At 44.8% G+C, this 21,235-nt stretch overlaps 1 protein-coding gene and 1 long non-coding RNA gene across 6 annotated transcripts; one reads left to right on the forward strand and one right to left on the reverse strand.

Annotated features, from left to right (window-relative positions):
• Positions 1 to 1,151: 1,151 nt before the first annotated feature.
• BEST1 (bestrophin 1) lies at positions 1,152 to 20,615 on the reverse strand. 5 transcript variants are annotated; one of them, XM_081883644.1, is made up of 10 exons: positions 20,397 to 20,615; positions 15,342 to 15,501; positions 14,153 to 14,247; positions 12,986 to 13,219; positions 11,771 to 11,925; positions 10,671 to 10,748; positions 7,909 to 8,061; positions 6,869 to 6,949; positions 5,933 to 6,084; positions 1,152 to 4,343 (listed from the first exon to the last, which is right to left on the reverse strand). In XM_081883644.1, the coding sequence occupies exons 2-10, from the start codon at positions 15,491 to 15,493 to the stop codon at positions 3,134 to 3,136; spliced, it is 2,310 nt and encodes a 769-aa protein (XP_081739770.1). In that variant the 5' UTR covers positions 15,494 to 15,501; positions 20,397 to 20,615; the 3' UTR covers positions 1,152 to 3,133. The 5 variants fall into 5 exon arrangements, with proteins under 5 accessions (XP_081739770.1, XP_081739771.1, XP_081739769.1 ...); XM_081883645.1 differs by having other exon boundaries at positions 15,342 to 15,504; XM_081883643.1 differs by lacking the exon at positions 20,397 to 20,615 and adding an exon at positions 15,649 to 15,952 and having other exon boundaries at positions 15,342 to 15,504.
• On the forward strand, positions 15,393 to 18,370 carry LOC309353999. Its single transcript, XR_014162147.1, has 3 exons — positions 15,393 to 15,472; positions 16,958 to 17,160; positions 17,506 to 18,370. It is a non-coding gene; the product is annotated as an uncharacterized lncRNA (long non-coding RNA).
• Positions 20,616 to 21,235: the final 620 nt, after the last annotated feature.

Raw genomic sequence — 21,235 nt, forward strand, 5'->3', positions numbered from 1 at the left:
ACATTTATCCCACTGGCCTTTTAAGTGAGGTGGAGGGGGCTTAAACTTCTAAAAATCGCTCCATTGCCCACACTGGGACTTGCACAACCCTGCAATCCTATATGCTCTCATAAAATTGTAAAGTTTGGAAACCCCAAGGGTCATCTAGCCCAACCCCCTGGGATACAGAAATATGTGAAGAGTATGCTCCATTTAACTCAGTGGTACTTCATGTTTTCAGACTTCTTGAACGTTCTGTTCTCTGTGCTGGATTCTCATCCTGTGTCTTCCATATAAAAGCACTTAAATGTGACCTCTACATCAGAGAAATTAAATTATACATGTAGCTTAAATCTTTCAAAGTCATGCCATTCTGGAAATGAGCTACGTTTTCATAAGGGGGCAGGGTCAGTTTTAATAAGTGGGATGTTTGTTTTTAAAGTTCATGGAGGAGTGTTGAACTATGAGCCTGGCGACATGTCTGGGTAAATTATTTTCTAAAAATTGATTCTTCAGTGAGGCTTGGCAAATTAATCACTACTTGAAATGCTACTCTGCCACCTTATAATGAAGATGGTTGGGAATGCTAAGGAAGGGTGGGATAAGACCCCACTGTGGATATTGTTAGTATTGTATTTCTGGGCCTTAGCCCTCAAAATATGCATATGCATACACACATGAATGTCTCTGGTACAAAATTGCCACACAACTCCAATTGGATGTGAGCTGCTACTGTCAACCATTTTCAAGCCCATTCCTTTTCCAGTAAGTTCAGTGAAGGATGTGAACTCATGCTTTAGGATCTATAAACTGTTTAAGGCACTCCAATAAACTATATAGAGATACATCTATATAGCAGATCTATATACTGTAGAGATCTGCTCTAGCCACTGTCCTAAGATCCTTTGAAATCATGTCACAGCTAATGAATTAGTTTGGATCTTAAGTTTCTCTTTGGAGCAGTTCTGGGTAAAGGATTGATAGCTGCCATGAAATGTACCTTTCCACAATGAGGTTTTGAAACTGGTTCATTCTAGAGTAATTTTCCCGTTTGTTTCATGCACTCCATACTGTTAGGGGCAGCTCTGAGTTTGTTAACTTTTGACATGAGTCTAGAATTTAAGAATGATGCAAGTGTAGTTAAGCATATCTGGAGGGAAACAGTTAACCATTGGATTTGTGCTAGTTATGGGGGAAGTTTTAGGAACTTGATTCATGTCCACGACAGAACCCTGCTTGGGATTTTCTGTCTTAATCTTGTGTCCTCAGTACAATATTTGGGAGAGGTTCCTATCCAAAAGGTTTAGAAACTTGGTTTTTTCCTCTTTCCTTTAATGATAGCTGATGTCAGGTTATGTTGAAATCTTTTGTGTGGAATGTAGGCAGCCTTGCTTATACCTAAAGCATGCCTGAAGCCTCTCCACCCTTAATGGAAAGAAATTACACTCTCTTGAAGTCAGTCTGTTGCTTTACTAATAACTGCATTTACAGTTGGTATGTTTCTGACCCATCTTAATCCCTCCTGTAAACTGGAAAAAAGGTTAATCTTCCTCAAAGAACAGATTAAATCAGGGATGAGGAACCTGGGGCCCTCCAGATGTTGGGCTACAGTCATGTCTGACCACTGGCATTCTTGGCTGTGACTCATACGAGCAGTCGGTACAGCGTGAGACTCTTAATCTGGAAAACCACAGTTTCCCTATCTGTGGATTAGATTGTGTGTCTACGAGAGGATGAATGACTGCTGGGAGAAGTGCCGAAAGAAACCCCATGGTGCACCTGTAAGTAACTAAACCGGATGCCTTAATCTGCCCCAGCTGCAACAAAACATGTCCCTTCCATTATCAGTCTCTGCAACCACAGCAGGTGTTACAACTCCAACCATTTGACTTCACCCTCGAAGGCGTACTCTCCTACTGTCTACCGAGACAGACAGATGCCAAAACCAATGGATTAGATCCAATGAAGGGATTTCTTCCTTGGAACTTTCAACAATGGCCCCAAATGGGTTTCCTGTGCTTTGTGGTGCGCTAGGCCAAAATGGCAGAGCAGTAGCAGAAAATAAAAAGTGGAGGTGGTTCTCATTTGATACCCTGAGAAGTGTAGGTGTTTTTCAAGGTTTCCAGTTTAGTGAGCATGAGATTCTGCAAATGCTGACACCCAAACTTGTAAGTGATTCTCTTCCTGCCCCCCGTGAATGTTGCTACAGCAATTGCTATATCCTGACAGGAGCCGTTTATTGGACCTGTAAATGGCTCAAGATCCTGTGTTAAAACATAGCCAGATCAAAACATCCAACTCTCTGTAATTTAACAGGGGTATTGTCTAGCTGTGCTTTCTGTTTGTGCTATTTGAAGCTACAAGGAACTGAAACTTTTTCTTCAGTTGACTTGTCACCTGCTTTTTAGAAATAGGTTGTAGGCAAATAAAAGCTGTGATGCTCTCTATTGCTAATGTGTGTTTAGTAAAGGGATACAGCGCAAATGACGGTGCTCTGTATATAGTGTAATCAAGCTACGGCCACTCAGCAAAACTGCTTCTTCATTATCTGTCCTACAGTTGACTTAGGCAGCCAGCAAAAAACTCTTAATGCTTATCAAGCAAGTGGTTTTTAACCACAGCCTTAATCTTTCTGTCCATAAGTGCTGTTGTGTGTGTGCTCCCCAAATTTTTGAGACCTGACACCTCTTTTTCCTACAGTGTCAGAAGTGGAAGCAAACTTCACTCTCATTCTCAAAAAGATTATATCACTCTATATTGTCTCAGAACATTGGGCGGACCTCTTCCTTGCAATGGTGGGACTGACCAATTAGTACTGCTTTCTGATGCTTGTTGATCCTCCACTCAAGGATGGGATTGTGCTTTGGGAGCAACTGGGATATTTCTGGGACTCCCACACTCTCCTTGGCTTGCTGGAGTGAGAACTGGTTTCATAATCGTGTGGTGCTCAAGTGCCCTGAATGACTCTTAACCAGCATGTAAGCAAAAGCCTATGCATTGTCTATGGTGTGATCTGTTCAACCCAATGTTTTTGCCTTCTCAGCTGTTCTGTAGCTCATTTTATGTGATTCCGGTGTCTCTTAAGAGGCTGCGCACCCACTTCATTTTTTAAAAAACCATGCCATCCTAGATGAAACGCATCTGTGAGCCCATTTCATTTAGTTATCTCTGCCTCCTTCCCTTCATCAGCTGTGCTCTCGCTGGTTTCCATGATCACTTCCATTAGCCCGACAAAGTCTCCTTCTGCTAGGGAGATGCCCGAGTCATTGGGAGAAGAGCTGGCTGCCTTTCTCTGGTCCTTGGTATGATAAGTGTTGGTGACTCCACTTCCTGCATCTCTGGCAGCCCCCGGCGCTGTTGGCGAATCCTGCTCCATGCCTCCAGGAGAAGCCTCCGAGGCAGAGCCAACAGCAGCGTTTGCTTTGCCCAGACGGGATCTCTCAAGCACTGGGGATGTCAAGGGTGTGAAGGGAAAGCAGGTGGGAGGGCCATTGCTGCTAGGGGTCTTGATACCGTAGGAGTGGAGGTAGGTGGGGTAGTCTGGGTTTGGAGTTGCTGAGCGGTCTGGTGTAAACCAGGGCTGCCGGTGGCCTTTCAGACCCTTGACGTTTGCCTGCATTTCAGGATCCGGGGACTCCGCAAAGAAAGGAAACTTGGGACTTGCCGAGCTCGCTGAGGACAGAGGCCCTCCTGGGCTTCCCAAAGGGGCAATCTCCTTCGATCCATTGCTCAAGTTTTTTGCCACCTCTTCAATGGTCACTGCCAAGGAGTCTGAAGCCTGGCCTTTCTCCGTTGGCCAAACAAAAGTTTCTCTAGTTCCCGATCCAAGAGAGTTCTCACTTCTGTCCATGTCGCTGGCTCTGCCAGGAGATTGGCTGGTGGAGTTGTCCCTCAAAGAAGAAGAGCAGGCGGCGATGCTGGAGAGAGCAGGCGGCTTCTTGCGGCCTTGACGTCTGGATGGGAAGATCATGGGGATGGAGCTGATGGGCGTCTGTGGGGCGCTGTAGAAGCCAGGCCTCTCGTAGAACGGAGTGGACATGAAGGCGTCAAATTCTCTCAGCTTGCTGGCCGCCTTGTCCCATTGGTCCTGGGAGGTGAAGCTGGCTGGGGAGCAGTCTCCCCTTTGCTGGTTGATACTGGTTGGGCTGCCGGGTTTGCCCACATCTGGGTAGGCGTAATAAGGGGAAGAAGGCACACTGTCATTCCTCCGGCGCATCAGGTTCATTCTGGACGACCTGGGGAAAGTGGGGGACTGGACGTTCAGGAAGCGGCTGATGTGGCCCAGCAATGGGGTGGAGTGGTTTGCTTCCTCGTTCTCTTTAATCTGTTCCAGGGGTTGGAATTCCATCTCTTCTTTCTGCATGCTGGAGAAGGGAAACAGGCAGTTGCACACAGTGACTGGAGAGATTAGAACATGTAGGGTGGCTCTAAACTCCTATGTTGGGTGCACTCTGAACAGTGCCATCTCCATGTTCTGGAGAGCCCTTGGAGAGAAAACAGCCTCAGTGCCCCTTTACCGCCTCTCTCCAACTTATGTCAGGGGTCCCGCTTCCAGCCCCTGTTGCTGCTGCTTCCCCTGACTATTGCTGTCACCTGTTCAGTGTTCACCAGGCAGAGAAGAACCAGTGAGCAAGCAAATGTGGCACAGATTGCTGCTCCCCACTAACATGGCTCTTCACTTGCTCACCCCCTTTGTGGGCCAGAGAGAGAGAGAGAGGAGAGAGAGAGAGAGAGAGAGAGAGAGAGAGAGAGAGAGAGAGAGAGAGAAGAGGTGAGCAAGTGGGCAGCAGCAGCAAGGAAGAGGAGAAGGGGTGGGACCAGGGGGCTCTCAACTATTGACTTATGGGACTTGGTAGGTGCTTGACCATGCCAGTCAATGATTCTTGTGCTTTCTGTGTTTGTACTAGCATGTCTACTCATGGTTGTTTGTTACTTCCAGGTTTGGCCCAAGACATTTTGCTGCAAAATTCCTCCTCGTCAAGGGGTGCAATATCCAAGGCTGATCAAGTCAGTTTGACACCTGAGGCAAAAAAAATTCCACAAGCAGCTCTCCCCACTCCTTGGCAGTAAAAAAAAATCAATAATAAATCACTAACAATTTCCTGCCTTATGATATCTAAAATCAGCTGCCTGGGGTGGCTGCCTCACTCTGCCCAATGATAGGGCCGGCTCTTTGTGTGCTTACAAAACAAAAATATGAAAACCTGCACCAGGAGAAGCTGACCTATGAGACACGTTGCTCAGACATGACATATAGCACAGTCCTATTTATTCAAACACCTCAGAGGATGAAGATGTTCATAAACAGCTTATTTGGCAGTCTGCGCCTTGATTACTTTGGCCAGTGGTATTCATTTGATTACCTGCAGGCCACAAGGTGAGGTGTGGCAGAGCTAAAGAGGTGAGTCTTGGCAACATATCACAAAGAATTTGGCTATTTGTGGTTTGGGTGACTGAGGTTCTGCTGGGAACCATAGCAACAGCGAAAACAAGCTCCACAGCACCTCAAAACAGCCAAATGACACGTTCTGGTAGAAGCTGATGTAAAAAGAGTGGTGTGAGCATTGGAGGAATGTCAAATTATATGCTAACTGCAAACTCATTCTCCTTACGTAGCCCAAACGGCATCATCCATGCACAAGAGCAGGCTTGCGGAAGTACAAAATGTTTTAAGCTTTTTTTTAATACGTTCTGTTGAACACTGTCCTCTTCTGGTTTATTACTTTGTGTGCAGGAAGAGGGCATGGCTGGCTGTCTGGCTGGAACCCTGAACAGGAGCACTCCCCACTGCAACATGTTATTTTATCTCCTCCTTGGGTTTTCTGCTAGTAATTCTCAAAACTCTTGTGGAACTATAACGACAAACACGTGTATAATGTCATGAGCTTCCATAGGCAAACGCCTACTTCATCTCCTGGGTCGGGAAAGGGTTGCTTTAGGTAGCTTCACTTGCCTGATGTCAAAGGTCGAGCCCAGGAAAGATGTCCGCTTATAATCCGCAGTTGCTGCTGTGTAGGGTGGCTGTGGGTCTGGTTCGTTCCAATATGGGTCCTTCTGCAGGGTGGGCAGGTCCTGGTGCATTTCATCCACTGCCATAAGGGAGACCTGCGTAGACAAGACACAATGGGATCAAAACTCAATGGGGCTGTGAATGCGTTTGCTCTTATTCTTCCATTTCTGAGAAAACATCCATTTCTAATAATTTGGGGGGCGGCTGCAATTTAAGAATGGTTGAGGTGATGACTGTGTTCAGTTGAGAGTGCTGGAGAGCTTATGATAATAGAGCAGCTCACTAAGATAACTATATTATTGTGGCTTGCTGGAGTCTTGATAACCCTCTCCTTTTTTGAGTGGGCGAGTCCCAGGCAGACAAAAAAAAAAAAAGCTGGAGGTTTATGGCGTCTGTAGTAGGCTCAGCTCATGGCTGAGTGGGGCTATGCTCAGCTTGGTGGACCACAACTTGTGCAGGCCTGCCTAGGAGGAAAGGTTGGTTATGAGCTGCCTTTGATGTACAGGAAGCAGCATGAGATCATGAGTAGCAAGCAAATGATCAAAGTGCAGTAAAGAGTAAAAGCTCAAGGAGGGGAGAGTATGGGAAGCCTCCTTCCAAATTTTGATATAGAAACATCTTGAAATGTCATACGTTAAGTTAGACGCACACTAGGCCTTCTGATAACAAAGCCACTCACCAAGAAAGTCATGCTTGGCTCAGAGACCTGCTAATGCTATATGAAGCTTTTTCTCAGAGCCATGATTTCATCTTATTGAATGCTGGGTGTCTAATGAATCGCTGGGAAGGAGTGTTGAGCCTCAAAGGGGAAAGAGCTGCCCTGTGGGAAGCATAAAAAGGCCTTCTCTGAGTGCTGTAATAGCCAGGCCTCAGACTCACCTGGAGATTCCTATCAATGAGCCAGTTGGTTTCAAAGTCGTCGTCATCCTCCCCAAATGGATTAATGAGCTGTTCAGCTACCTGTGAAATGTGTGCAATGAAAGCATTGCTGATCAGCACTGGACATGAAATTTCATCCATCAGTTGTTTCAGGTGTCTTGTGAAGACATAGGTTGGTAGTTAACGAAGCTTTACTCAGAGTACACCCACTGAAATTAATGGACATGACTAAGTCAAGTAAAGCTTAGTTGAATACCACCCATACCTGTTAGCCTAGGCTTTCATTGACTCAGAAGGTTGGTCTGTTTTTGCTGAAATCCTGTTTATGTTTTCATAATGCTGTTTTACTGGTTTATATGTTGTATTTTTAGCTTTATGATAATGTTTCATTGCTTTTGTTTTGTACTCTTACATACTGGTTAGAGATTGTTACATATTATGCCATTTAGAAATGGTTTTAAATGAAATGAAAATAGCTCCTTAGTTGTGGAACTAAGGATGGTCCAGATTGCTTTTAAAAATGGGCTTCACTATTATATTTAAGACAATATTATCTTGCCCAGTCAGCAGGATTAAAAGGCAAGGTTAACAGACCAAAAGGATCTGGCACTTTGTAAAAAAGTGCTTGCTATGCACTGCCTTACCAATACAATTTGCATTTGAAGAAGACCTTGCCAGCTCCAGCAGCTTAATAATATATATTTGTAAGCTAGCTCACTAGAAAGAAAACCTCTTGATGGGATGGACTGCAGAGGTAAGGGTGGTGGCTAGAACAGAAGGCACAGCACCTCGCACTTGCATGCCCCTTTGGTCCTTTAAATCACCCACCATCTTCCAGTTATCCGTGGATGCACAGACCTATGTTTGAAGATCTAGGTCTGCCGCCATCACGTGGACTTTGGGCCACTCTATAAATCCTGGATTTGCCTCTGTCTAAAGTGGCTTCAGGGTATCTCAGCTACTCAAAAAAGAACTTCAGAAGTTCTATCCTGATGGGCAGAAGTTCCTGGGGGAATCCACACTCTCTTCTTTGAACTGACCTTTAGCCAACCAGCATAGAAGAAAAACTGCAGGAAGGTGAAGATGGGCACAAAGAGATCCATCTCGTGGCCAGGATACTCCTTTGCAGGGTCCAGGAACTGTCGACCAATTAAACAAGCTAGGAAAAAGCTGTAAACGGCCACTGTGACCACCTTGGAGAAAGAGACACAGTGTGTTAGGGCCTTTTAAGGCACCGTAGCTTATTGGGGTGGGGGTTGCACAGCCATTACTGAGCTATGGTTCACAAAAGGAAGTGCTTCTGCAGGGGTAGTATCATTATGACCCAGACTAAAGTCACTAACCCAAGAAAGCAAGCTTCTTGCCCTCAACAAGCACAACTGTGTTCTTTTGCTGTGGTTTCACTGATGCCACATGTACCAATGGGGTCTGAAATGCCTATGAGACTGCTGCAAGACACATCACCTGCCCCTCGCCCACCTGCCTACCATATGGGTAAGCACCACCATTCTAAACCCCTTCCATTGGTTCTTTTCATTCCTTTTTTTCTTCTTCCAGAAACTTCAGCCACATCTTCCAGTACTTGAGTGAATCCCTCGTACAGTTTCAATACAAAAAAACAACAACCCATGTTATCTTCTTGCAACAAGTTCAGGCCCATTTGCTTCCACACTGGGAAGATCTATGGGGATTTTTAAAATGTGGCTAGTATTAGAAAAGCCCTAAGTGAAAGCATGGTTATATTTCCATGAAAAAGGACCTTTGTCTGGAAAGCCCCAAAGATTTTGAAGAACTCAGTTATTGTCTCACTTCCTCATCCCTTTTGCCTTAAAAGAACTACTCTGGCTCTAAATTCTCTACTAATTCTTTAGCTTTTTTGAGTTTTACAATTCACTATTTGATCTTTCCAATATACGGGACCGCTAAAGGCACCATGGTTAATGTCCCATATCATTTCTACATCATTTGAAATCCAAAATCTGGCTCAGAATGCCGCCTGTCATCATTTAAGTCCCTATGGCTATGCAGAAAACAAATTCATGGAAATAGACTGTGCATGTACAGCCTTGACCTTTATCTGCCTTTCATCCTGGCTTGCAGGGTTCGATATATACCTTCCATTAACCTGAAATCCCTTTTCTCGGCACAACGGAGTCTGGCAGAATGCACTATTTAAGCAACAGGGTTGCATAAGACATGCGAGGAAGCTGGCACCATAATGTCTACCCCGAGGCTGCAGTTTGGGCGGTGGTGAGCAGTTAACATGCCTGGTGTCTAATGTAGATAACAGCCTTCCTTTTGCACAGAGGGCAGGAACAGCATGCCAAGAGCTGTGAAGCTGTGTTTGTAGGGCTCAGGCAAGAACATGATTCAGTGGATGGGAGTGAGCTAGTAGGGCAAGTTTTGATATGCTCAAGGAGAAAAAGAGCATATACTCAGAGAAAATAAGGACCCAAAATCATCAGTCATGGAAATTCCCTGTCATTGTATGGGGAGTTCTTATGTGCTATGTGTTTGACTGCAACCGCATAAGACTTTGTGACTTGAGCATACAATGTCTGGCACACTAGAGTTGTGTGTATGGGATTCATAAACAAAGGTTACATGAGAAGGTGATGCAAGGATTGGGTGTGAAAACTACAGAAGATCATGCGTGCAGTATGCATATCTGTGGTTGTGGTGGGGAAAGCTAACAATTTTATTTATTTCTTAAATTTGTATACCGCCCTTCATCTGTAGATTCTAGGGCGGTTCACAACATAAAGAATACAAGATAAAAACACAAAATACACAATAAAAATGAAAGCAAAGGTAACAACCACAAACCAGTAACCTCTCTCCCACTTGGATATTTAAGTGGAAGGGGTTTAAGTGCAGGTACATATTTGTACATGAGGACTTTGGATGTATTCCGAGGCTAATAATAGAAGAGCCCTGTTGGGTCAGACCAAAGGCTGATCTAGCCCAGCTTTCCATTTCCCACAGTGGTGAACCAGATGCCTATGCTCACAAGCAGGGCATGCAGAAACAGCTGTCTACTGCGGCCATTGCCAAGTGACTGGTATTCGGAAGCTTGCTGTCTCTACTCCTGGAAGTAGTAACAGCCACCATGACTACCAGCTGCCACTGACAGCCTTATCCTACACTGATTTTTAATATCCCACTTCAAAACTGCCTTACGTCGGTGGCCTTCATCACATCTGGTGGGAGCAAATTCCATAATGCACTCTGTGAAGAAATACATCCTTTTGTCTGCTCTGAAACTCCAATCATCTAGCCTTTTTGCATAACCCCAGATATTCTAATATTAGGAGAAAGAAAGTGGGGGGGGGGGACCCACTCTATTCATGTCCCCTCTCCCACTGGCGGAGGAAGAGGAGTGCGGGGGGAGCGCACCACCCCCGGCAGCGCAATCCCGGTGGGGTGCCATCGTGGCTGCGCCCCCGCAGGCAGCGTGCCACACCTCCAGGACACGTGCCACACCCCTGCGGGCGGCGCACCACGCCCCGGGGATGTGCACCAGCCCTGCCCCCGCCTGCTCTCCGCCCCTCCCCCCCCCTCGGTGCCGGAGCATGAAGCTCAGCCAATGCCCTCTCAACTCACCCCTTTTTTCCTAAACTAAAAAGCCCCAAATGTTGTTGCGCTTCCTTGTATGGGAGTTGCTCCAGCTTGCTTTGCATTTTGATAGCAAGTTTGATTATTTTAAATCCCATTGAAATAAATGAGGGTTAAGTGAGCTAGCTAGCTTAAGTGGGACCAAGACGCATTTAATTTTGTCTGGAGAATATATAACAGTTCTCACCTGTGTGTAGACCAATGGAATGCTGATCCAATCATACCCATAGAGTCTCCCACACTGACTGCGCAAAGTGTTCATTTCCTGTTTGAGGGAAGGACAAGTACTGATAGAGGTACAGATGATCCACCACAGAGTCATCCCCTCCCCATTTTGCCTATATTATTTGTTTCTTTGCAAATATTTGTATACTGCCAAACATTTAAAAAATATTGAGGCAGTGAACAACATAAAATAATAAATAAAATCAAATTACAAATAATGCATCAATGAATCAGATTAATAACTCAGCTTAACTGGATTGCCTCTCAAGGAAAGCCTGGATGAACAAATGCGTTTTAAGGAGATGCTTAAATGCCAGTACTATATGCACCTGTCTGATGATTACTGGGAGCACATTCCAGAGGGCAGATGCCGCAACACGAAAAGTCCTGTTTTTGTAGACATAAGAGGAAACTTGGGAGAATGCAAAAATATTAAGAGTGTTTCTCTCACAATGTCCTCATCAAATTGCCATCCCACTGTATTTTCCCATTTAATCAGGATTTATTGTTTCTATGGAAAACCCATTAAGTTAAAAAGAAATAAATCCGGAACTGGTAAATCCAGATTAAATGGGGAGGCAGGGGTGGTGTTTTAACGAGGATGAAATTGTGTGGACACTGTGAAAAACTTGCGTTCATGAGCAGCACTGAGTCACAATCAGCTGCTGTGTGGAAGCACCCAGTGAAGCAGGTCTCCCTCCTTTTCTCATCCTTCTGCTCTTTGCGAGGGGTTCCTCCTTGTGGTCCTTGAAGCACATCACAGACTCACATGACCCTGCTTTATCCTTTCTATTGACTTGCCATTTCTGAGCCCAAAGTGAGCACTGCCAATTGCAATATTGTTTTGTTATTTTGCCAGTAGGGACACAGAAGGTTTTGGGTCCGCAGCTCCCCGCATACCACTGTCCTGTCTGGTCTTAAGATGCCTATCATCCTATCCCATCCTTGATGGCCTGCAGCAATTATTCTGCCTCTGCTCCTTCCTGGAGAGAGACCTGATGTTCTCTGTTCAGGAGACTACAGCATGGCTGGCTGACACCCACTTGCATATCATGAACTCACATTCAAGATGCCTTGCAGGAGCACACTGTCACGGATCCTTCCATCATTACGTGCCTTCACTGCCAGGTTCGAGAACCACACGCAGGGGATCCAGAACTTGTTATGGGGTGAATTTAAACTGTCAAACTTCTTGTGTTCTTCTGGAGTCATCAGGCCTATGCAGACAAGAAGATGGGGGAGAGGAGGAGGACAGTTTACAGGAATCCTGTCACGCAGGTTGTATTTTGGAGAGGAAATAAACCTGTTGATCTCAAAAACAATTTTTGGGACCTCATAATATTGAAGCGCCTTAAAAATAAACAGCAAAAATTAATAACACAATAGACAGCACAAAAACAAATATATATTTGTAAATAAACACAGATATTACCATATTGGCCCAAATATAAGCCGTACCCGAATATAAGCAGCACCTTTAAAATTCAAGGGGGAAAAGGAAAAAAGAGACAATACTGTACTCGAATATAAGTCGCTCACTTAAAATTCCACAGGCACTCACACCTGTTCCATTTTACCGTATGTCTGTTTCAGCAGCGATATCGTAAAACCCAATTTTTGTAAGGTCACAAATTTAAGCTGCAGTTTAACTTTTCATGGTCGGAATTTGGAAAAAAAGTGTGGCATATATTCGGGCCAATACCGTACAAAACACCAAAAGCTTCCAATGACCACCTTCCAAAGGAAACCAAACCTGGATATGTGCTGTACCCCTAGAACTGCTAACCACTTGGAGAAGTGGGAAGAGCTTAACGGTAGCTTCAGAGTGGGTCCCATAACAATTATAACTTGCCCAGTTGTCCTGAACCCTTAGATTTGATAGGCTGAAGGCATCAAAGATTGAGGGCCAGTGTAGCGTGGAAGATTAAATCTCAGGCTAGAAAAGGGGAGACCCAAGTTCAAATCAATGCTCAGTCCTAAAGCTCACTGAGTCACCGTGGGCCAGTCACTGTCTCTCAATCCAAACTACCTCACATGACTGTTGTAGGGATAAAAAGCAACGGAGATAACGCTGTAAACTGCCTATTAGTTTCCTTGGAGGAAAAAAAAAGCAGGATATAAATGTAATTAACAAGCAAGATTGCCTTCCTCCCTCCTCTAACCAACTCTTGGCATCTCAAAAAGGGTCCCCCTGGACGTCTTCATTTGTGGCACGGAGGATGGGAATCACTTTAAGCACATTTTGTCTTAGTTGGTCATCACTGCGATGGATAGTACCTGCTGTCACAATATGTTCGATGCTGGGAAATCGCTTGAAGACAGCAGTGCTGACCGAGCGCAAGATCAGCACACCCAGCAGATTGATGTAGCGCATGAGCGTGCGCCGAAGGAGGCGGCCATACTCATCCTTCCCATCCACGCTACTTGAGACCAGGTTCATAATGCGGTCAGGCCATGGGATGCTCTCGTACTGTCCCCACCATCGAGACACCACTAAGGTGACATAAAAGCCTAGCGTGAAAACAAAGAGATGGTTAGTGAGGATGATAGGAACGAAAAGGAAAAGGCTGCAGGAACAGATCCAATTTGAGCAAAATTGGGACACACACACAAGCTCTGAGCCACAAACCTTTTCCATTTTGAGCTTTCAGAAGACATTACTTGTGTATGTTCAATTTTTTGTCTCACAAAACTGAAAAAAGCTGAAAATCTTTGGAATACAAATTATGTTTGCTTGACTCTGGGTGGCCTCATTATATGCTCAGCACCCTGGCTGTAATGCCTGATCTTGAGAGATCTTTATCTGCAGTATATGCAGTTGATCTGTGAGAAAGATCCCTCAGCCCTGCTCTTCTCTCATTTAGCAGTACCCTGTCAGAATGGGCACTACCACACTGTTCCTCATAGTCTTATGAGCCCAGAGTATGGAGAATGCTTTGTCAAAGCCTGACATGAAACTGTCAGTAAGAATGGTACTCTTGGCAGAGAGCCATCTTGCCTCTCAGAGAAGACCTATTTATGTGAACTTCTGTCTGGTGTTTCTTAAGGGGTGTGAGAAATTCTCCAGCAGCCTTCAGATTTCATGCCAGGCAGGAACAGCTGTCATAGCCTAATTATGTCCTCCTTTGTGAAAAAGTACTTTATTTTGTGTGTTCCAAATTTTCCAACATTCAGCTTCAAAAGGATGTTATGAGAGAGGGAGAAAAATATTTCCCTATTGTTATAATTGAGAAACAACAGTCTGTGATTCTCAGCTGAAGTGCTTTGCTACTGATCATTCTAGGTACAGATAGAGAGATATTAGGGATGGGTGAGGCACCATTTTGGATTTTCTGCCTCAAGCACCAAAATGTTTTCGCTTGCCCTGGCTATACATGTTACAAATAAGCAAATAAATAATGTACGGGTTTCACACCATTCTTTCCCCATTTTTACATGCCTTACCTAGTACAAAGGACACCGGGATCAGTTCGGCATAGCTATTGCAGTACATAGCCAATTTCTCAAACATCAGCCTTTGGCTCTCATTCAGAACCAGCCTGTAATGGAAGCACAGGGGAATATTTCCAGTTTCAAAACTACAAAGGGGATTTCTCAGTAATGGGTAATGAGAAAAGCAAAAAGGAAGAAAAAGAGCTTCCTGCAGAATCATGGGCCCTTGTTGCTATTTGGACGATACCGTACAACAAATTCACTTTTGTTTTCATTTGTTGTGTGCAGTAAGATGTTGTCCCTCAATGTAGCAATGTAACGCTTTGCTTATATAAGAACCTCACGTTTCTCTGAGCATTCAAAACACTCAAATCTAGGGGAAATATAATCTTTAGAATATTTTTTTCTTTATGGTTCTATGTTTCCTCCATTGCACAGCTCTAGTACAAGATTGAACACAATCCCCCCACCGTTGGGTCTGTTTTCAGATTTTATAAATAAAAATTTAGGTGCTATGTTTCCGATCCCCTGCGGATCACATGGAAAAACACCCTCCCCACTGACTTCTGACAACCTCCACTGACAACCTCCTTGGTTGAGTCACTGACAACCTCCTTGGTTGAGTCAGGCAACTGTGCCCGGCCTCAGGCCTCCTCTCTGGAGATCTGCCTCCTTCCTACAGCTCAACAGACTCCTGTTTGTTGGTTTTGGAGTTTGGGGAGAGGGGGAGGGAAACATTCTTTCCTTAAAAGCACCCACTGCCTTTCCAAAGAATGAGCTCAAAACGAAGGCCCAAATCTACTGTGGGGTTTTTTTTTGTTGTTTTTTTTTTGACAATTAGTTTGCTGTGGTTCATATTAAGCTGTGTTGTTTTTCTGGCTCTACTTAAGTGGGAGCAGAAAGCGTAGCGGGAAGCATTTTTGACGGGACACCCACTATCCCCTCTCTTACCCTCTGGAGTTATTCCTGGATGGAATGCAGATTAAAAGGAGGAGGAGGAGGCAGACCCTGAAGTACAGGCTCCTCCTTCCCTGTCTCTCAAAAGGAAGACTGATCGGCTACAAGGGAATGAAATATTGAGCCGTCCTCTACCAATTGTTCCCCTGCAGAAGTCTTGTGCCAAATCTAAAACATGCTTGCATGATGCGTGAAGAAAGACCCTAAAGAAACCAACAGGCTTAAAAGAAATGCCTGTGCTCACCTGTAGATGAGGCTGATGCCGAAGTAGAAAGAGATGAAGATTAAGAACTCGCAATAGAGGAGTTTGTAGATGCTCCCTTTCCATCGGAGCAGCAGCTGTGAGAAGGTGCCCAGGCGTGCATCAGCTACACGGTATGTGTATGTCACTGTCATCACAAGGCCTGCTAAGAAAGAAACAACGACATGATGGGGGTTGAGGCCCATTGCGGGAGAGCGGGTCCTGTAGAAAGACAAAACCAGCTTTGGCAGGTTGGGGAATTGGATAACCTGGATAAAATCAGTGCTTTTTTGTGGGTGAAGGTTCTTACCAGGGCAGGGAACCATCACCTTTTTTTTTTTTTTGCTGCCCATGGCAGCCATTTTGTGCTGACACCCACAGCACTTTTATTGAGAGGAATACTGGCACCTCTTTTTTACACAGCAACACCCACGGAAGCAAGGAAGCACTGGGCAAAACTATATGCAATTTCATTGTGTTTGTGTGAGAAGAGGGGGAAGGTAGCCTTGCAGTAACTCGGAGCAGAGCTTTTTGAGTGACTGCCCCTGTTCCGTGCAATACAGTGGTACCTCTGGTTACGTACCTTATTTGTCCGGGAGGTCCGTTCTTAACCTGAAACTGTTCTTAACCTGAAGACCACTTTAGCTAATGGGACCTCGCGCCGCCCCCACCCGATTTCTGTTCTCATCCTGAAGCAAAGTTCTTAACCCAAGATAATATTTCTAGGTTAGCAGAGTCTGTAACCTGAAGCGTATGTAACTTGAAGCGTATGTAACCCGAGGTACCACTGTAATAGAATTCCTATCAAGATATGACAGGCATCCACTTTTAGGAAACAAATGAAGACATTTTTGTTCTGACAGGCTTTCCCAGCCGGATAAATGGGCCCTTCTGTTTGGTTCTGGTTTTGTTTGGAATGTATTGGCTTTTTTGTATTTTTAACTGTTTTTAATGTACACGGTCTTGAGACTATTGTGTAGAAACATATTAGTAAATTGATGATAATAGCCCCAATGAATCAATCTCAATTTGACAACAAATGCTGATGGACATATACTGTGAAAACCATATATAGATTGCTATGGCTAGTGGCTAATGCAAATAAAGTTTCTATCTATCTAACCATATATCAATGATCAGATATACAGGTCAGCAGAATAAATGTCCATCACCGTACATGATAAGCTGCATTTGTTGCATGCTTTTTTCTTGCATGGACATATTTTCCATGTTGGAAAAAAGTATGTGATAGGATCTCAGTGGGTGGATCCTTGATGTCACAAACACGATTTGTTCCAGAAAGTAAGGATGTCAGATTATATTGGATACACATATACAAGGCATTTTAAGGCAACCACAGCCAAACACTTTAAATAGTGTCCCGAGGCTCCCCCAACCATCATGCGCAGATATTGAGAGTGCACAGGGGCCTACAGGGAGAGGAGAGAAGCAGGGAGTTCCATTGTGCAATTTGGAAAGAAACAGAATGCATCTTCCCATGATGGAGAAGATTGGGGCCAGATGTCCTCTGTGCCTGCTCTGTCTGCTCCCCAGGTGCTAAGGTGGGCAAATTCAAGACCCCTGCTCTCTCTTCTTAAGATTATTTGCCTTTACATCAGACTTGGATTGGATGGTTCATTGAATAAAGGATGCCTTGAAACAGAAGACTTTCCTCTATGATAGTCCTTCAAATAGAAAACTTTTCCTCCTGAGGCAAGAAGTGAGCAGGAATAAAGAAGCAACACTGGAAAATAAGGAGAAGGAAATTGGGTAACATCTAAAGGAACCGAAAGTTGGAGTATGGGAAAAGAAAAGGCGAGATGTAAGAAAAAGTTTATTCAGTAGTACTAACAACTCAGGTTTGGACTGCTGCCCAGGAGATAGTTTACACATTAAAGAGAGCACCAAAGTATGTTGCTTCTCAGAAGGGCCTTCCCCACAAACCATCAATAACAACATTTGGTTTGGACTGTTGTGTTTGGATAGGGGTGAGCAGGAGGGATGATTGTATAGTATGGTGCAGAAATAAGGTACAGTAAAAGGTGGGAGAGACTTTCTGCACGTACTATGCATGTTTCACAGAAATGCACAAACTTATCCGCTAGACGAGCAGGCAGAAACACAACAAAATGTTTTCTATGGAATATTTTCCCCCCTGACCATGTAGGTTTAACAGTATCTTGATGATGTGGATTTCCTGGCTCAGCCATGTCATCGCCTGGAGTTGCTCAATGTGATGGATGAACCTTTCACAATGTCCCAGTGTTTATATTATTGTGTTCCTAGCCACGTGTTTGCCAGAGGCAGCTTGAAGATTATTCCAATATGTAATGCCAAATACATAACACAGAAATGTTGTATGGTAGCCAGTCTATCTGTAAGAATAGCTCAGCCCCCAAATAAGCATATTGTCTGCTTCATTGTCCGTCTTGCTGTGCCTCTTTCTCTCTCTCAAACCCTCTCCTCCCCCAAGATGATTATGCACCTGACTGCATTGGTAGCAAGAAAATGCCAGGGCTTATCCACACTTACCTTTCCTCAACGCTTTCCAGGCATGGTCTGTGTCTTAAAACTCCATGTCCAAACGCCTTTTTTCCCATTGCTCCAGAGTTTCTCTGTGTAGACCCACTCTTTATAGTTCAGTTGGAGCAAACAGCAATCTGTGGGAAACCCAAATTGATGTTTGCTCCAACTGAGTCTTAAAGAGCAGGTTCTCATGGGGAAAGCTCAGCCCCCCCCCAAAAAAAACCCACACTCAACAAAAAGTGAGTGTAGATAAACCCCCAGTCTAGTCTGGGGCTGCTATTTGGTAATTTTACAGCTAGATACTTTTGTTTTAAAAAATGTCATCAATGCTAGCAACGCTGCTGAAGACCTTTTAAAATCGTGTATATTAGAATAACCACATAAACAATGCCCCCTTCACCTTTTTCCTAGATGGGTGGTAAACATGCCAGTCAGATAATGTTCCCCAATGCTAATTTCATTTTCTAAACTACAGTCATCTGCATTCTCCCATAACCACATTAGATTCCAGCAGAAATCAAGCATGGTTGTGTCCAGGCAGCTGTCCAGCCTGCTTCAAGCCTCTAGCTCACACACAACTTTGTCCTTCACACTAACAAGCCCCATCCCTTTCCTCTCTGGCACAGAGCCATTTCCTTCGTTACCCTAAGGACCCATACTTAGGTGCCATTACCAAGAAACTTGCCTGGCTATTCCAGCATTTGAATCTTCATTGGACCCTGGAATTAGGAGGGATTTAGGAATACAGCTTACCCCCACCCCCACCTCACCCTCCAAAACTCACAACACAACAAATCCACAAATGTGGAAAAGATAAAGGAAATGACCACACACACACACACACACATACTTGAACCACTTGAAGATATTCCTTGATTGTGTGTGTGTGTGTTTTGTTATGGCAACTTCCTTTGCGCCTCCACCGCACCCAGGTAGAATTTTTCTCATGCAATTCAAATGCGGAGTGCATTTTTACCAAAGATGGAAAACTCCAAGCCTTGCCTGTGTAAATAATGCCCGTGAATTCTTCAGCAGTATATAGAAAGTCCTGTGCCTTTCCCTTTCCCTCCTAGTCTAGAATGCCCCCCTGCCCTGCTATATTGCTTACTGTGGGAGGAAACTGGAAGGTTAACCATGCCAAATCAAATTTCTAGAAGCAGAGGAGAGAATGCACTGATTGCCAAAGAAGAAGAGAAGAAAAGAAAGTTGTGATGCTTCCTCTTGTGGCATTCGGTGAAGCGAAAGAGCATATTCTATATTATATGATGCCAGGGTGCTTTGAATTAGGTGTTGGGTGGGCTCTTCTTCGCTAGAGATATTAAAAAAAAGCCTGGATGGCTGCTTTTCAGAGATGCTATAGCACCAGGTTTTCTGCCTCAGCAGTGGGGTTGGAAAAATTGGTGTATACTATGATTCAATATATCCTTGTACTGCACCTGGAATACCTATGGAGAAACAAAAACACTAATTCCTCCTTATTCTGAATCTGAGAATAAGCGAATACATCTTCTGATATCCTACGGTTAGAGGTATCTTCATTGTTTTCCCCAGTCAAACTTCTCCCTGGTACTCACCGGTTAAGGCTCCCTTGGCTCAGGAGCTGGTGGAGTTACAGACACTAAACAGTCCTATAAACTCTATATGTGCAGACAGGCGTACACTGTTAAAATAAGGAAGGATCCATATCCAAAGTCACATAACATGGAGGAACTACCTTGTAACACACTTGAAACAGCTTTCGTCCTTACTGTTAGACTGGCTGAGGCTAACATCCTATGTAAACCTACTTGGGAGAGTTAAGTCCCATTGAAGACTGTGGGACCTACAGCAGAGCAAACATGCACAGGCTTGGAAAACACAGCTGATGGTGGCATTTCCTACTATTTTACAGTTCACGGATTCCTCTGCATGGAACGAGACTTGTGAGTATGGTAGTTGCTATTTCAGGTGAATTGTTCTAAAATACAAAGCTGTGACACCCACCGGGGGGCCTTTATAATGCAAATACTCTGCGGATCTCATAGAACAGTAGATCACTGGATTTTGTACATTGAGGAAAAAAGAGTTTGCCAATGTGCTTTTTTTAGGGGAGGAAGGGGAACAGCTTTCATAAATTAAATCATTTTAAACGTCAACATTGGAATGCCCAACGTGAGAATGCCATTTTTTTGCATGTTAAAGTGCATCCTTAGACCCCCATGGCCAACCGCAAAGGAGAACAAGACCTAGTTTATGCAAGAAGAAATTGTGGCAAGAGTTGCTTGACCTTCAGGGACGAGAGAGGCCGCACCTGCTGCACCACCCTCCTCTCCTGTGAAAGATACAAGAACCCCAGGTGGTCCCTCCTTTGCATCTGTATACACAGTATTCTCGTGATGGCCAAATGTACAGAACTGGCAGCCTCCCTCTGCCCCAAATAAACTAAATAAGATGCCTTGTTTTAAAAAAGTGGAAACACATATATCCCTAAGCAAAAAGAAAATCTGTCCCATTCTAGGACAGCGCCACACCAGCCCTCGGGGAGCTACTTACCAAAGCAGGCTCTGGCCCTGCAGCTGGGACTGGAGACGTTTGGCCTCGCATGTGTCCTGGCGAGGTTCTTTGTCGGCACACGCCACACTCCACCTCTTCCCACCTCTGTGGCTTGTGGGTGATTGAACCTGACAGTGGCACGGTGCTCTAAGAAGCCTGAAACCCACTTGGGAGTTGCAACCGGTCACTTGATTCCTTAATCCCACCCCCATTACAAAAGGAACTCTGTTGTCTTTTGCTGTGTTCTCTCCTAATCTTCCAAGTAAGCTCTGCGTGTTTAGAGAGAGGCAGGCCGGGGGGGGGGGGAGCGGGGGGGGGCCCCTCAGCTGCCGCCCGCCCGCTCCTGCTTGCACTCACTCCTGGCACAGCCGTGGCAGCCGCAATAAGAAAGGCATTTCTCCTGCTAATTCTTTCCTGTTTGGATCTTTTCTGAATGTCACCGTTTTTCAGAAGCCCTGGGGATTAAGTGGGGCTGGAATTTTCCACACAGTTTATAAGGGTTTTGTCATGCTGCACTGAGCACAACCCACCCACAGGCCTTCTTCTGGGGCTCCAAATGATGGCTTCCTGTGAGCTGGGATGCTCTCTGGCCTCCAGGCATCTGAACCTGGGCCCAGTTCACACATTCAAGGCTCATCACTCCATGGGTTGTTTCCTCACCTGACGGCTCAGTATTTGGTGGCTTGAAACTGAACATGTGGGCTTCTCCACTGGGAAGCATAGGTGGAGATATGGACACTCTCTCTTGTGGGACTTGATCTGCAATGGCTCTTCTTGTATATGGTTGCCACCATCAACTTAGACCTGCCAACTGACCTGAGGGGCAGGGGGGAATTCAC

This window comes from Podarcis melisellensis (genome assembly GCF_964234715.1).
Source record: "Podarcis melisellensis genome assembly, chromosome: 1".
NCBI classification, from domain to species: Eukaryota; Metazoa; Chordata; class Lepidosauria; order Squamata; family Lacertidae; genus Podarcis; species Podarcis melisellensis.

What these genes read in the sequence shown, in the direction of transcription:
- BEST1 (XM_081883642.1), bottom strand. Translation starts at nt 15,700, where the DNA reads ATGGCTGCCATGGGCAGCAAAAAAAAAAAAAAGGTGATGGTTCCCTGC. An exon ending in CGAACATATTGTGACAGCAG is followed by an intron (nt 11,926 to 12,985) that starts GTACTATCCATC and finishes TTGTCTGCATAG; the next exon opens with GCCTGATGACTCCAGAAGAA. An exon ending in TCCTGCAAGGCATCTTGAAT is followed by an intron (nt 10,749 to 11,770) that starts GTGAGTTCATGA and finishes TCCCTCAAACAG; the next exon opens with GAAATGAACACTTTGCGCAG.